The sequence below is a fragment of the Phyllobates terribilis genome, unplaced genomic scaffold (assembly GCF_046119375.1).
Source record: "Phyllobates terribilis strain yellow unplaced genomic scaffold, ASM4611937v1 Scaffold_4__5_contigs__length_816908805, whole genome shotgun sequence".
NCBI classification, from domain to species: domain Eukaryota; kingdom Metazoa; phylum Chordata; class Amphibia; order Anura; family Dendrobatidae; genus Phyllobates; species Phyllobates terribilis.
In genome coordinates this window covers 52690691-52708767 of record NW_027362764.1, presented here as the reverse complement: position 1 = coordinate 52708767, position 18077 = coordinate 52690691, and the positions used below count along the sequence as shown (strand labels likewise).

At 41.1% G+C, this 18077-nt stretch overlaps 1 protein-coding gene across 1 annotated transcript; it reads right to left on the bottom strand.

Annotated features, from left to right (window-relative positions):
* Positions 1-555: 555 nt before the first annotated feature.
* PDK4 (pyruvate dehydrogenase kinase 4) lies at positions 556-17598 on the bottom strand. The gene is made up of 12 exons (XM_073677327.1): positions 17144-17598; positions 16755-16900; positions 12669-12810; positions 11335-11406; positions 10740-10924; positions 9116-9205; positions 8371-8448; positions 5977-6053; positions 5255-5353; positions 4763-4873; positions 3608-3721; positions 556-2459 (listed from the first exon to the last, which is right to left on the bottom strand). Exons 2-12 carry the CDS (start codon positions 16870-16872, stop codon positions 2331-2333), a joined length of 1215 nt encoding a protein of 404 aa, XP_073533428.1. The 5' UTR covers positions 16873-16900; positions 17144-17598; the 3' UTR covers positions 556-2330.
* Between the last annotated feature and the right edge of the window lie 479 nt (positions 17599-18077).

The window sequence follows — 18077 nt, the reverse complement described above, 5'->3', positions numbered from 1 at the left end:
TTTTTTAAATAAAAAAAAAAATACACATTTGCTATCGATGCGTTCAGAAATGTCTGATCAAAATATAAAGTAAATTAATCTGATCGTAAACGGCGTAAGGAAAAAAAGACAGAATTACGGGTTTTGGTCGCCGTAGCATTGCAATAAAAAGGTGATCAAAACATTTGTATGTACCACAAAATGGTGTCAATAAAAACGTAAGCCCTCAGATCCCGAAAAAAAAAAAAAAATGTTACGGGTCTCGGAAAGTGGCGACAAAAGCAAAAACTTTTTTCATGCAAATTTCAGAATTTTTTTTCACCACTTAAATAAAATAAACTATACATGTTTAGTATCTGTGTACTCGTACTGACCTGGAGAATAATATTGAAATTGCACCGCACATTATATTATATTATATATATATATATATATATATATATATATATATATATATATATATATATATATATATATATATATATATATATATATATATATATATATATATATATTATGATTTTTATCAAAAATGAACCAGATGAAAATCGGAAATTAGACACAATTACAAGTAACTTTCAGAATTTCAAGTATTTTATTTCCAATGAAAACATCTAAAGGAACTGCACAACACAAAACGTAGAGGATATATATATTTTTTTTTTACAACACCTGAATATTAAAAAGCGGTCAAAAGTAATAATGTTAATGTTATTGTCCAGAGCGGAGGCGCAGCACAAGAGGAAAGCCATTGTAATAAATTAACAAGATTTAGACACATTCTTTAAAAAAAAAAAAAAAAAAAAAGTAAGAAAATAAGAGCGTCATGTCGGGGCTGGTAGCAGGGCACATGCCAGAACTGAATATAATAAATGAATAATAATAAAAAAAAAAAAAAAAAAGGCCTTTTTGGGGGATTTTGAAACAAAGGTCTTTGTAATATATTTACTATACAGATACTCACCTAGTCTCCTTCATTCTTATAACAAGTCTGTGCAGTATGGATAGGCAGTCTGTTGTATAGCAGACATAAATATACTATAATTTACAGCAGGAAGTTATTTGTCGGGCCAAAAACACCCCTGTCTTGAACTCCAAGCAACTTTCTAAAAACTGCAAAAAAAAATTGAAAGAAAGCTGCAAATTTTACAAGTAAAGCGGATGTGTGCAAAAATTTTTTGATATTTATAATTCACCCCCTTTATACATGAAATGCAGCAAACTCGGGCTCGAAACTATAGGCCATATATTCAAGTTATTTCCCACTGTTATCAGCTATTGTAAAGTCTGATAGGCGAGGGAAAATTCAAGCAGCTTATATGTTAAAATATTTTATTTTTTTCCTGAAGAAGCCTAAATAAAACTATAAACAACCTCGATGGAAGATACCACAGTCTGGTTTCTTACTTTTGGATATTGCAAAAAAATAAAATAAAATAAAAAATTTGGGGCATTAAAACTTTGACATGTACTATGCCTATAGCTACATGTAACATTCAGAACATACTATATTCTGACAAACCGTACAAGACTGGTAATTGGCTGTACAGATATACCTACGCGTTTTGAGGTCATGATCTACAGCTCTAAGATATAAATATACTTGAAATATTTCTTTAAAAAAATAAAAATTACACAGATCCCAGCATTACACGTTCATTTACATTCAAGTGTAGTGAAGTGACCAAAACGCGTTAGCCACCAGGAATATGGCATCACAGGAACATTTTGGTCATTTTTTGGCAATAGCAGGAAACCCTCTACTTAGGTTTGTATTTTTTTTTCTTTTGGCAAAATGGAACGGAACTAGATTTTAGGGTAAAAGGAAAGGAAATCTCCTTCCTAAATACAGAAAATGGAAATTATGTAGTAGTGGGAGAGGGCGATTGCTCTGAGACATGCACGGTCGTCCTACAGGTTGCACTATGGATCAGAAAGGTCCGTAGGGATCTTATCCTACTGGGTTATAAAAATTGGTCGTCTCAATAGATCGAAGTGGATTTTGGTGAATCTTTCCTTTTTCTTGAAGGAAACAGATTTTCTCACTTGGCTTCGTCCATTGAGATCAGCAATGTTCATTGACACACACACTGATTTTCAGATTTTTTTTTCTCTTTTGGACGATGAGGCACCAGAAATGTGAACATTAGAAGACGAGCGAACATATATCTACTAACTACTACAGAGTTTGGATCGGTGACTGGCTCTCCTTGTCGCGTCCGCGGCCAGCTCCAGCACTGTACAAGCCTCCTTTTTCCTCTCGGTAACATAACACTTGCAGGTTAATAGTCCTGTGCAACGAGTGCTTGATCCCTTTATTCCTATCTCCTCAGCAAATCTTCAAGGCTCTTCTACCTGGCGAGGTTCCTTGGTTCGCTGCTGGGAATACACCAGTCGTCGGCCTCTGTGCATAGTTGATAATGCTTCCATGCAGACATATTGAAGACTGGTAGTCTCTCTACGGACTCCGTGGAAAGAGCCTGCAAAAATGTACAAAGAAATGACATGAATACAACATGGCTTCATCTTCATATTCCAGAGTTACATCCTGTATTATACTCCAGAGCTGCACTCACTACCCAGTCCAATACGATGAATGTCCCTGATCACTGGGGAAAATGGCAGAACTCCACATCTGCCACATGCACTCCCCAACCAGGAATGATCTGGCACCGGAATGGAACTGGCACCAGAATACAGCTGGAAACCAATTACGAACAGTGCGGGAAAAGACAATGATGGAATCAAAGTACCACCTGAAAAAGTGTGGCTCCTGTATAATGCTCCAGAGCTGCACTCACTATTCTGCTGGTGCAGTCACTGTGTACATACATTACTGATCCTGAGTTACATCCTGTATTATACTCCAGAGCTGCACTCACTATTCTGCTGGTGCAGTCACTGTGTACATACATTACTGATCCTGAGTTACATCCTGTATTATACTCCAGAGCTGCACTCACTATTCTGCTGGTGCAGTCACTGTGTACATATATTACATTACTGATCCGGAGTTACATCCTGTATTACCCTCCAGAGCTGCACTCACTGTTGTGCCTCATTTATGAATTCATGCAGCTATAACATATGTCAGATCCTTTATGAACCAGCAGAAGTGAATTTAAACCCGTCGGGTCTGTTCTTCCTCTTCAGGGTACACGGCGTTTTATTATACATGTGAACACATTTACCCCTCAGAGACCTTTAACACCCTGAGGGGATCACAAGGCGGCTTATCCTCAACAGGAACAGCTGTAGATTTTAGAATATTATATTGGGGAGTTGTAAGTTCTGCAATTCCCCAATTCACAGCTGCAAATGTAATCTTGGCTACAAAGGGGATTTTCAGAGATAATGAGGATTGATTATTCATTCATAGTGGGATCGCCGCTTCGCCTTCCACTCGGATGCCATTTCGCCGCCTTGATCTTGGCACGCAAGTGACAAACATGCCGAGCGGGTCGCTGGGAGGTTAAACGTCGGAGCAATAATAACCAGGTTACACAATCCTCCGATAACAATCAATAAATTTGTCTCCAAAACAAGAGTTTAATTTCATTGTGCATGAACAACCCTGAGGCTAAAACCACGAGAAAAAACAACACAAGGAATAATGCAACGACGTTACCTTCAGGTAAATGACCGCATCCGTCCCAAAACCCTCCATCGAATGCAGCATTAGATCCCCTTGGAAGTATTTGGCATAAAGGCGAGAAATTGGCAAACCGTACCCAAAACCGGCCTGAAATAATAAATAATATATATTAGTATTATTAATGCGTTATCACATTCTGTACAAACACATGTAACAGAGCTGAAGTTGCTAAAAGTGGTCTACTGTAAAATATATATATATATTATATATATATATATATATATATATATATATATATATATATATATATATATATATATATATATATATATATATATATATATATATATATATAATCTATTTTGAAATACCCCATGAGAGAATTAGGGACCCTGGTCCTCAACTAAAGCAGGAGCATCTGTGAAGGGGGGGGGGTGGGGGGGTCACCAATTTTAATGTGGATGGTGTAATACTTCATCTGTCCTGCAGGGGCTCTGCAGAAAGTTTGTTAACTTGTGGAAAGTAATGTTTAGACATTCTGACTAAAAGGGGATTGGCCCAATTTAGAAAGCAATCGCAGCAGAGCTGAAGGGATCACTGCTCAGTTTCTGAACATTTAGGGATTGTCCAACTTGCATTCAAAAGAAAAAGGATAGAATAATTAAAGATAAACCCCATCAGGCCACTTCAATCTATCCCACCAGGACAGAAAAGTTAGGACTGCCCATTCTTGATCGGTTGTGCTTTGCATTATGTCCCATTTCAGTCATCTGACCGCTGCTGCCAATCACAGACCAAAGTGATCAGGTGACTGCAGAACGGGATGTCATCACTTCCAATCCCATCAGAGAACTCTGAAACCATTGAGAGTATATATTATATATATATATATAAAAAAAAAAAAAACAACATTTTTTTTGTATACTCTCAATAGTTCCAGCGTTTTCTATATATCCTCCGTACATTTTTTTTTTAGTGAGCTATTGTATATAAATCACAAAAAAAAAAAAAAATGCGTTGGACCACCTTGTGCCAAAGAGCTTATCCGATTTAGAAGACCCCTTTTCAATGTGGAAAGCCCCTTTATTATAAAGAAGTATGTTTATCTGCAATCCAGTGTAAAGCAACAGATAAAACTAGTGATTCTTTCTCTGCATTATATGTAGTGACGTGTGCGCAGCCGCTTACCAGCGGTGCATTGCGTGAATTGTCCATCAAGGGTAGGGGAGCCGTGGAATACATATAACTGAAGAGACGCTCTATTTTTCTTAAAGGTACACCTCCTCCGTTATCAGATATCTAAGAAGAAAGTGATAAATCGATTATATAAAATGGATTGGATCATAATCTGCAAAAAAAAAAAAATTATGTATATTCACCATTCAGGACCCTGGGAAAGCTGAGTGGCTATGGCTGTGTGAACAGCAATGGCCATTATTAGTAGCTTCTTCAATGACTGACTATGACGATAAGGGGGCCACGTCTGCACGTAGCCAGAAATACCGGCACTACATGATTCCCGGACAGATCTGGCCTCTTATCACAAGCGCTCAATATTACTGCCGGAGATCGGCTCTGTCTCCGCTCATTAGTTATATGACCTGATAAATACTCTGTGTGCAGGGACGCAGCGAGGGGAACAGATTGTGTTTGCACTTTGTCATGCTTCCAGGCGGTTACCTTAATAGTGAGGTCCTCCATCCCGAGGACAACATTCACTTTTACAGGAGGCAGGGAAGGACTGTCCTCGTGATTCTCTATGGTGGCCCTCATGGCGTTCTAATAGAGAACAAAAAGCATAAAAAAAAACACATTTAAAATGGGAGATAAGTGTCAGCAGAACATCCTTTTACGACGCTTCTCTCTGGTAAACTGAAATTAGGGGTCTGTTTGACAGTGTGGGTAATAAGACATCTGCAATGATTTTAAAGGATTTTCTATATGCGATGCTGCTCGGTGGACTGGGGAATTTTCCTTCCTTCACATGGGTCCTGGTTACTTTCTGGCCTGGATGACCGGAGTTGATCTGTCTGATATCATTACAAAAAAGAAATGTGCGAGGCCATGCGCCAAATTTAGCCAGTTAAATGGGAGGGAATCTGTTATTAGACGGATATATATATAGGGTATGGGGTGGACTGCGAAACATCCAGGACAGCTGACACTACCAGCAAATATGGACAATCCCATAAAGGTCTATTGAAATAAGAGACTGGGGTTTCCCTATACGAGGCAAAGTAGCCCCACACAACAAGCATGACCACTGATATATATTAGCCCCTATGTAAAGCCTCGCTTTTCCCGCAGCAGCAATTGCATCACTTCTGTCAATTAAGAAATCCTAATGCAAAAATGACTGTGGTTGCCCCCATACATTCACCCATGATAAGGAGGGATCATACCTTAAAGAGCTCAAACAGCATGTGGTAGAGATGGGAAGGGACATAGACGATATTTATGGGCTGCCCCCGAGCCTTACCTGCAGGGAAAAAAAAAAATAACGTGTTATTTACAGGTGCGATAAGTCATCCATATGTATGTGCTTCTCGTCCCCAGTGCTCAATGTGGCCATCTAATATGTCATCATGGCTAGCACAGCAGGCAAGCTCAGCAGAGAATGCCACAACCTACCCATTATATAAAAAAAAAAAAAAAAAGCTGCATCTGGAGGAAAGGTTTTTTAAAAAAAATTATATTAAATTTTAATATATATATATATATTATATATATATATATATATATATATATTATATATATTATATATATATATATATATATATATATATATATATATATATATATATATATATATATATATATATATATATATATATATATATATATATATATATATATATATATATATATATAAAATATATATAAATATATAATGGGTAGGTTGTGGCATTCTCTGCTGAGCTTGCCTGCTGTGCTAGCCATGATGACATATTAGATGGCCACATTGAGCACTTGGGACGAGAAGCACATAGATATGCATGACTTATTGCACAAAAAAAAAAAAAAAAAACACAATTCTATATAGTCTGTTTTTTTTATGATTACTTTTATTTAAAAAAAATTATATATTAATTTTTTATAATAACAAAAATAATTAATAAAATATAGCATCACAGACTTGGCCCCATCTTGGATCTCTTGATACCTAACAGATCGGACATTCAGTGTCTCCCACTCACGCACCACCTCCTCATCTCACCCCCTATCTGTCGGTGTCCCCCAAGGTTCAGTTCTAGGACCCCTAATCTTCTCCATCTACACCTTTGGCCCGGGACAGCTCATAGAGTCTCATGGCTTTCATTATCACCTCTATGCTGATGACACACAGATCTACCTCTCTGGACCAGATATCACCTTCTCACTAACCAGAATCCCACAATGTGTCTGCTATCTCCTCCTTCTTCTCTGCTAGATTTCTAAAACTTAACATGGACAAAACTAAATTCATCACCCCCCCCCCCCCATCTACCTCAACCCTGCATCTGACCTATCCAGCATAGTCAATGGCTGTCCACTCTCCCCAGTCCCACAAGCTCGCTGCCTTGGTGTAACCCTGGACTCTGATCGCTCCTTCACACCTCATATCCAAACTCTTCCCACTTCCTGCCGACTCCAACTCAAAAATATCTCCCGGATCTGTATATTCCTCAGCAAAGACTCTGCAAAAACACTAGTGCACACCCTCATCATCTCCCGCCTCGACTACTGCAACCTCCTGCTCCGTGGCCTCCCTTCCAACACTCTTGCACCCCTCCAATCTATCCTAAACTCTGCTGCCCGACTAATCCACCTGTCCCTCCGCTATTCCCCGACCTCTCCTCTCTGTCAGTCCCTTCACTGGCTCCCCATTGCCCAGAGACTCCAGTTCAAAACCCTAACCACGGCATACAAAGCCATCCACAACCTGTCTCCCCCATACATCTGTGACCTAGTCTCCCGGTACTTACCTGCACGCAACTTCCGATCCTCACAAGATCTCCTTCTCTACTTCCATCTTATCTCCTCTTCCCACAATCGTATACAAGATTTCTCCCGTGCTTCCCCCCTACTCTGGAACTCTCTACCCCAACACAGACTCTCGCCTACCATGGAAGCCTTCAAAAGGAGCCTGAAGACCTACCTCTTCCGACAAGCCTACAACCTGCAGTAACCACCGCTCCACCATACGGCTGCACGACCAGCTCTATCCTCACCTACTGTATCCTCACCCATCCCTTGTAGATTGTGAGCCCTCGCGGGCAGGGTCCTCGCTCCTCCTGTACCAGTCGCTGACTTGTATTGTTCAAGATTATTGTAATTGTTTTTGCTATGTATATCCCTTTTTCACATGTAAAGCGCCATGGAATAAATGGTGCTATAATAATAATAATTTAGTCTTTTTTTATTTATTATAAAATAAGTTACTATTTTTTATTCTGATTTTATAATATTTTTTTAATATAAAATAAAAATAGTAATATGATTTTATAATAACAAATAAAAAAATAAATATATTTAGTCTATGCTTATTTTTTATTATAAAATAAAAAAAAAAATTGTATAAAATAAATTATATCTATATATATATATCTATATATCTATATATCTATATATATATATATATATTCTTTTTATTATAAAATAATCTAAAATACATAAATTGAGTTACTGTGTTATTATGGAGTATGCAGCAAGCTCCCTCTTGTGATGGCTGCAAGAATGAATCTAGACATAATATTGGGTTTCTTTAAATTAAAAACTAGATTGTGATATTATGACAATGACTTTTTTTAACTTACCATTTGCCTGTTTTATCACAAGTTCGGGAGACGCTAAATAATACTGGTCACACAGCATCTTGGCGTTCTCGAAGGCGTCTGAAACAAATTAATATATTAACATTTAAATTATTATATTTCCAATCTTCAAAATGATTTGGTTAATATTATGAAAATCTATTATCCAGAGGGCAAGTATAACGCTCTGTTTTAGTGGACCATCAGCATCCAATCAATTAAATGACGTGTGGTGCTGTACTTTACCTCCAGCTGTCTCCTAAATATTAGCAAATTATAGAGAGGAGAGGAGTGGGCTTGTGAAAGAGTATGATCGTATATCCCTAGGATCGGAGGGGGTCCAAATTCTGGGACCCCCACAATATAGAAAATAAAAAGACCTCAGCGGTAGTTCAAAGCTGCATCCCTTCCACTGCTACTTCTGCACCGCAGCGCTCGCAGCCACCCATGGACCTATTCAAATGAATGGGACCACATAGTAGTTCCCTGCTAAAATTGCAGGGAAAGACTAGAGGGGTACGCTGCAATACAACAGCACAGATTACACTTCATTCTCAGGATTGTTGGAGGTCCCAGCAGCTGGACCCCTACTGATAAAACGACATTCTGTCCCTTTATAAGATGGGAATACGACCGTAATTATCGAAACAATCTCATCTCACAGACCCCCCCCATGCAACCACGCGATATCTTCTGACACACAAGTTGCACTGAGATGGAGTTGCCCTTTAAATGGCTGATTTCTTACCATGTACAACTTCCACAACGTCACAGTTTGGGTCAATACTGCCAATGTGTTTGGGATGTGCGGGGTTAGTGCCGCCGTCAAACAAAAGAGCTAAAATAAGAAATAAAAAAAAAAAAAAAAAAAAAAAAAGGAATCATTATTATAACTATGCAGACATATAATTACATACAAAACAGCAAATGGGATGGGATTAAGATACATGGTGCCAGAATCAGTTTCTTGGAAATGTTTTCATGATATAATTAACAGACCTTTCCTGGAAAGCCAAGTGATCTAAAGTGCAAATCAGTGCATTTCTATCAGTCAGCGAGATACCGAGCGCTGCCCACGGCTCATCCCAACCTGACAAAGTTGTTTTCCTGAACTTTGTTCCAGGCGACAATGTAAAGTTCAGACTTTTCACAAAAGTTGCAAGTTAATAAAGTTTTTCGTAAAACCTCACTTTTTTTCAGAGTTTTGAAATGCAATCATGGCCAAAAAAAAAAAAAAGTTTTGAGTTGGATGCAAATTTATTTATTTTTTTTACAAAGTTGACTGCTTTAGTTTTTATAATGGCAATCTGCATTCACTCTAGATTGTTATGAAGAGTCATCAGATGAATTATTGTTAAAAAAATGAAAAATTACAAAAAAAACAAAAAAACAACCATCACTGTGGAGAAAAGTTAAGTGTCAGGACCATCTCGTAAAGAGTATCCCGCACTGATTTTATACATTGTGTGTAAATGAGATTTTGGCAATATCCGCCCCAAGTGGGTGTGTTACAAGTTCATTTCTTGGAAAGGAGTGGATTCTTTGTTGCCCTTTTTGACATCTGACCAGACTCCTAAACCTTTCGCCTCACTGTGGGTGCAGATGCATTGACTCCTACCTGCTGCCATTCCTGGGCAAGCTCTGCACTTGTGTCGAACCAATCCCGTAGCATGATCTGTGGTAAATATTTTTTAGCCCGCAGCATGCAGTCGATTTTCATTATTTGCAAAGCATTGGGTTGAATAAATTGCAAAACCCAAATGTACCTTATGCAGATTTTACAGAAATTTCTTTTCACACTTTGCAGCAAAATCTGCATTGCACATAATTATAAAGGGCCCAGAAAAAGATAGAACTAAGAAATGTATATAGTTAGGCTCTGTTCCTCTCCTGCAAGACTAGTATGGTCTGCAGAGACAGATTTAGTGGGACCTGTGAGAATAGATCTGCCATAATGAAGTGGGAACTCAGACTTAGGAGAAAAGCCAAGCAAAACTGGATTTGCACCCTATAAATAGTAGTACCCCACTAAATCACAAGCACAGAGACCACTGGTTAAAGTATTCTAACCCACAAAGCCAATAGTTATATGTAAGAAATAGGTAAGCAGTGATGGATGTAACGAACAGATCCTGGGCAGCTCGGTGGATCAGTGGTTAGTACTGCAGCCTTGCAGTGCTGGGGTCCTGAATTCAAGTCCCACAGAGGACAACATCTGCAAGAAGTTTGTATGTTCTCCCCGTGTTTGTGTGGGTTTCCTCCGGGTTCTCAGGCTTCCTCCCACACTCCAAAGACATACAGTGATAATGTCTGTAAAGCGCTGTGGAATCAATGGCGCTATATAAAATTGAGTAAAATAAATAAATCCTTACTATGCTGATTAATTAGCATCCTGATGGAAATGCGACTCATGTAGAAACGGTCCAAAAAGTACTGGACGTTCTGATTGGTCACGGGATCCACTCCAAAGGCTTCCTTGTATTCGATGACCCCCTGGGCCATGGTGGGGACCACATTGTTGTGGCGGTTCCTGATGTTTACCAGCGTCTCTGTAAAACTGAAGAACAAGTTTATTAGGTGGGTAAATAATGTCTGAGGTTCTGCAGCAGAATTTTTTTTTTCTTTTTACATATAGACAAGGAGAAGGGGCTTCCTGCAAAAGGCAAAAATTAAAAAAAAAAAAAAAAAAAAAAAAATCGAAAACTGCCACTGCAGGAAGAGATAAGCAGCGTCTATGAAGCACCGCTCATCTCTGTCAGGTTCTAACATCCGAGTGCTGTTATATTATAAGTATTATGACACCGGCAGGTAGAAATTTCCACAGATCCCTCCAGGCTGGGATTGAGCTAAACGTCTGTGGTGTTGTATAAACAAGCGCTGAGCGTTCTCTGGATTGTGACGATCCTCGACCTGCGCCTCCAGCTACAACCGCAGCCGTAAAAAGCCATAAAAAGCTCCAGCACTTACTCAGACAGGACCCGCTGGTCTTCTGGATTCTTCTCTACAAATTCTATCAGTTCCATCAGACTCTGAATATACCTGACGAGAGAAGAACGAAACAAGTCAGTAACTATAAAAATCAGTTATGTTACCGTCTATCTATGCAGCAATCAATCCAACAACTATGAATCAATTTACCTATATCTATGTATCCATCTATTAAATGATCAATATCTCTAATGTCCGTTCTTACATCCACACGACAAAACTTGGGTAGAAGCGTCAGCGAGTTTCTATCATGTTCCATGCCAGCCTGGTCCTCTGTGTAGTGACGGTGCGCTCTGCAATGTACCAGCTTCTTCATAAACAGGTACCTGGTATAAGACGCCATTACTCTTCCGGGAATTCCCTTGGACATGTCCCAACTGGCCGCAGATAAGGAAATGGGAACAAACTGTTCTGTACCAGCTGTGCCCGATGCCAACGCAGGCGCAGTCAGTACACAGAGGTTGTTTTCTAAAATATGAGCTCTACGCCAAGGTGTGCTACCGTCATGGAGTGTATGTTGCAATGCAACGATCGGGTGGTTGGCACGGCATATGGGTGTACACAGCACCAGGTTTCCGCCATAGGCAATTCTAATTCAGACCACGGTCTTAAGACGCCGTTCACATCTGCAGCAGTGGTGCCCTGTCTCAGTATACAATGTACATCCGACCTGCGGTGGTACTGCGAGTTGGACCCCCACTAATCGGATATTGATGAACTTATAATTTTGCACCTTTATGTGCAGTCCCATGTAAACCAAAGTCTGCAAATGCAGAACACAATGCCAATAGACAATCTTGGCTCTGCTGCACGCATTAAATGTATAACCTAAGGCTCGGTGTGGCAGGAACGTGGAGAACTGTTCTGCGTGTCAAAGATTACTTATTATCCTAAATATATCAGAACCAGAACTGTTCAGCGGACTGATTACAGCCGGGAATTCCCGAACCGATCCGTGTACCGGCGACAGATCTCCAAGATGTGGAGAAGCCGCACAGCAGCTGTTCAGGGACTTAAGATCTGCCAACCCTTCCCTACAATACGGTGTCAAAACCGATTTTTGGAGTATTTTTTTGTGACCCATAGTCTTTTGGATACTATGATTGCATCCATGCACAAATTATAATAAAATATATATATATATATATATATATATATATATATATATATATATATATATATATATATATATATATATATATATATATATATATATATATATATATATATATATATAAAAAATGTAATTGCCTATGTGACTATAAATGCAAAAAACATCACTCTGCATTGGGCACATTGGGGATTGTAGTTACCAGCTCTGGACGAGTTGTACCGATGGCGTCCTCAGTAACGGATCCGGAAGGATAAAGATCTCTCTCATGATATTCGCCAGCCTCACAGGAAGCTCCTGTCGCAGGAAAGCAAAGGAGGTCTTCTCGCAGCCGTTGGCCGACCCTAAATAAAACAAAAACACTCTAAAGATTGAAGGACACAACATTTTTTTTTTTTTTGTTTATTCGCTTCCATTAGAAGTCAGAAATCAGGCAGATATTTGCTCCAAACTGCACAGCGACAATCAGATAAGCAGCTGCCAAAACACAAGCACCACACTTGAACTGTGCCCTCCTTATTGGAGGTCGGCCCTTGCCCTGTCGAACCTCAGCGCTGGCGTAAACAGGAGGTTACAAGTCTAAGCTGTTTTGCTGCTGACACTACAAGTCATGGCAACTACTGCTACCCAGCTTTCCAAGCACCCAGAGAGTCATCCCATCTCTCACCAAAAAAAAAAAAAAGTAAACTACAACTCCCAGCATTCACTGACAACATGCCGGGAGTTGTGAATCTACAGAACAGTGTAAAGCTACACTCTGCAGACCACAGATACTAACTAGAGGCATAGGTTTCCATTGATCCGCTACCCTGAGAACTATAACTCCCAGCAAGCCCAAACTCCAAAATAGCCACAGTGCATGTGTTCTTTTCAGTAATGAGAGTTTTACAACACAGAATATGACTGCTGGGAGTTGTAGTTCCACATAAGCAACAGAAAAGCCAGGGCATTCTGGGAGTTGTGGTTTCACAAGAGCTGACAGTTATTGGTGGATGTTGGGAGTTGTAGTTAAATGTGACTAAATAGGCAAGGACTTCGCTCTGAGAAGTTCAGCAGCTGCCGAGTACATCTGCTGCGTTCCCTAGAAGGACCCTGGAAAAAAGCCGGAGAGATGTCGAGTCATTCCTCAGACGTGAAGCAAGAGGCGCAAGCCAGAGACTTCTAAGAAATCAGAAAAACAAGAAGATCCAGGGCCCCAAAAATGACTCCTTGGGTCAAGTATTTAGTGTCTGGAGAACATATTGATGAATGAACGCTATGCAATACTTCATTTTCCCTGTGGCGGCGCTGTGGAGAGACCGAACACTCACTGCCGGCCTTCCACCCTGATCGCAGCTGATCGACACCTTAAAGGGGTTGTCCAGATTAGTAAACTGATTTTATATTTAGAGTCTAGGAAAGCTTATTAACCGATGGTTGGTTCCAGAAAAAGAGTTAACATTTAACAGAAGAGTTCAGGGACAATACATTTACCAGGTGTTTTTGCAGTTTCAGGGAAACTTTCTTGCACTTTAATCCCAGGTCAGGATTATTTATTTATTTATTTATTTATTTTTAATAATACGTAAATAGATGATATTTGCACAAGAAAAGCTGCCAGGATTTAGAAAGAGAAAACAGAAGGCGTTTAGCTAACAGGGGGCTCAAGGTACTTGTGGCTAATCAATAGGACTCATTGATCCCCCCCCCCCCAGGGAGGAAGAAGACAATGGCTTCTAAGTGACTGCAAATCTGAGACATCAGGAGGCAGATGCTCCATTATCATTCTGCCACCTGTGTCTCTCCAGCTGCTGTAACACTACAACTCTCAGCAGGCTGAGGGTTAAGACTGACATGGACACCAGCAGTGCAATAAAAAATCTGCATTATAAAAAAGGAGATTTACATGGGATACAGGATCTATGAAGAGCTGCGTGGGGGAGGGAGGGGGTTAGGGTGGGTTGTTCCCCAACATCTGCTGTGCAAGCAACAGACTACGAAAACTCTGAAATGGCCACTGAGTGAACCAAGCCCAAGGCCCTATGGTGTGTCTTTATGCAACTTTAAATCGCACTGATCAAAGTTGCAGATGATGCATAACTTTACACAACTTCTCGGAAAAGGATAGTTTTGCCTTTTCGCTGGAAACCTTAGGAGTTTTTGGCCAGGTGTATGAGTACAGCAATGCCCAACTGACCAAACTTACTACCTTATAGGCATATATGAGGCTTTACATTCAAGTCAGCGGCCATTGTGGTCCATATAACGGCTGAAATAATCCCGGTCTGAACCCAGCCAAAAACTCCCAATGATTTGCAGCAAACATGCAAAACTAGTTTTTGCAAGAAGTAGTGATATTGTGCTCCATCTGCAACTTTGATCAGTAACAGTGTCCAAGTTGCATGAAGACGCATCATGGGGGTCGAGTCATCAAGATCTGTTAATGTAAGGATGATGTATAAATTGGATCTCAATGCTCAGACTGGCTGGCAACTCTCCCAAACTAAGGGCTCTATCACATGTCCTGATATTTCCGGTACCAGAAAGAACAGTATCGGAGATATCCGTGTCCATGTCCACCTGTGTGGCAGAGGTGTGCCGTATCAGGAGCACAAGTACCGGAGCCTGGGAATCAGCGGTATCGTTAGCGCTGTTCCCAAGCATCGGGTGCTGAACGCAGCCCTCATCATTGTCTGCTGCGATCAGCACAAGCAGGGGACCATGATGAGAGTAGAAGTCTGCTCCTGCAGTGTCCACCTTTGAAAATAATAATAAAAAAAAAAATCCATATACTCACCTGTCCGAAGATGTCCTCCGCTGTAATCCATGCGACCGATCACGTCGAGGAGCCGGGGAGAATGACTCGCTGCAGCAAGCGGCCTGGATTACAGCGGGGGACACTTAGGGCAGGTGAGTATATGGATTTTTTTTTTTATTTTATTCTCATTTTTACAGGTGGAGACACCGGGAGCAGAATACTACTACTCTTATTATCCCTGCTTGTGCTGATCGCAGCGCCGGCAGGGGACTATGATGAGGGCAATGTTGAGCACCCGGTGCTTGGGAACAGCCTTAACTATACCCGATTCCCAGGCGCCAAAACGTGTCACACGGATGGCATCCGTGTGCGGTATGTGTTTACACGGACCCATTGACTTGAATGGGTCCGTGTGACCCGTGCTGCCGGACAAAAATTTCTACGTGTGTATCACACGGTCCGTGGAAACACACTGAAATGTGCGCAGACCCATTGACTTCAATAGGTCTGCGTATGTCAGTGTCTCCGATGCGTGTGGAAACGTGTGAAAGAAAGAGCTCCAAGTATGACAGCTGCATAGAAATACATGAAGAGGTCACGCCGAGTCGCGAGAGCCACTGGCCAATCTGTGCACTGCGGTCTGATTTATACGGCCATGTTACTGCACCCATTAAGTTACGCCAAATTGATGACTTAGCTCCAAAGTCGGCCCATAATTAGGACTATAGTAGTTGTGGAATACCAGCCAGCAGCAAGTCAGAGGGGAAAAGCTGCAAAGACTCCTTGGTTCTCATTCAACATTTTCTTTTTTGGAGGAGGGGTGGGCAAATTTGCAACTTCTGCATCAGGGTCTACCATCTGCATCTCAGTGGGCGTCTTCTGGCAAGTGCAGCACACATCAGCCCTTGAGTACGCAGTGACGGTATGTGCAGATGGCCGAAGCAGGACAACTTGTTTATGCCACGAGATGTGGGGAAAAAAAAAAGAAACGTGAGCAGAAGACGAGTCCGGAGCTGCGAAAACAACTGGAGGCACGGTGACGAGATCCCTCCTGTCCACTGAGACAACATCCCTCCCCCGCCCGAAGAGATATACGATTCAAGAATATCCTTACATAGCAGAGGGGGAAAAAAAAGTGATCACATAGCAATTCCCTAATTCAATACCCTTACTGGAGTAATCACTGGACTGTAGCAAGTCAAAAGGAGACATTTTTAATACAAGAAAGTAACAAACAGTATAAATTGTCACCACCAGTAAATATAGGAAGGACTTATCCCTTTAACCATCGCTGGCCAAGGTAGCGGAGCGGCAGCAGAAAGCTTCACCAGGAAACGCTGAGCCGAGAGTTTATTTGGGGTCACGGTAAAGTGGTAGTAAATGATTTGTGCTACACACGATTGGTGCTGAATAAAAGGGTCCGACTTTATAAAATGGGATAATCCCCAATCTGAATAAATTACAAGACAAATTTTTTTTTTTTTCCTTTCATAGCCCAAAGCACATTTTTTTACTACGAGAAACGTGTGGAGTCTCCTTCACTCTACTTACCGAAATCAATGAACTGCTTCATGGACAGAGGCGATGGGGAGTAGCGGCTGAACCTCTCGATCTGTTTGGGGGCATTGGCCAGAGCGGCATTTTTTAGCAGGAACTGTGCAAACTTCATGTTGACGCACAGAAATAAGCAGCTTTACCTGGATAGGGGGGAGAACAAACAGCAAAACAAGAGTAATATCGGCTGCAAGTTTAAAATATGCAACCGGTGCCTCCAACTGCTGCAAAACTATAACTCCCAGCATGCCCTGACAACCCCCCTTTATGCTTCCAGAGCAGGCTGGTACTTGTAGTTCCCCTTAGGCAATCATTTGCAGAATATCTTTGCCACCCATCGGTTCTCATTGCATCATGCACCGCTCCTCATCCATTAGGACACTCACCTCTCCCAGTGACCAGCTGTCCCTGCAGCAGCAGCAGATGTATGATGTCAGCTCTGCAGGTGAACCTCAGTATGATGCAAGCTGATGTTCTGCAGCTCCAGTGCGGGCTAATGCTCCAGCCTGCGCCTCCGCTCGTCACCCTGCCTGACTCCCGTACACTTCTCACTGACAATGAATTGACCTGCCAGCCAACTCGCTCTTATTATTCAGATCGAAGGGGCGGGGCCACCTGAACTAAATCCCGCCCAGTGCATTGACTGACAGCTCCTTCATCCAATCAGTGACGTCCCTTGTTTACTTTCATTCGGCGGATCACCCCGCCCCTGCCAATGTGGAACAGTCCAATCAGAGAGTACTCCGTTCTTGGGACTGGAGAACGGAACAAACAAGTACAAGACGTGGGGGTCGTCAGTGTGTGGGCGGGGCAAGAAGGGAATGTTGCCAGGCACACTACAAGCAGCGAGGCACCTGATTGGGTCATGTGTTAACTCAGTAGTTGCCATGATGGTGTGGTGGGGGGAATGTGCTGCTTTTGCTGCGTCGTTGACTGCAGTGCACCCCCCTTGTAGTACAGTCTGTCCCCTTCACTGCAGTGTTGTGTCCCATTCTTTCCTCCATTCAGCCCTTCTTAGGCTCTCTAGGAATGAGCATTTGTGATGTGAATTTGATCTCAAATGTGTGAAAAAAAAAAAAAAAAAAAAAAAAACAGGTCAAATCTGAGGTAAACTCTCCACATAGAAGACAAAAATATCAATTGAAAGGCTAGAAAATGTGAAATTACACTTTAAAAAACCTATTAAGTGTTGAATCTGAAGTGAAAAAAATAAAAGTTTTTGGTTATTTCTGAGGTAAAACATCTCTGGTGCCGGCAACTAGTGTGTCCCATTCCCTTTGTGTGAAAATAAACCATAAAAATGGCCGTGCTGAGGTAAAC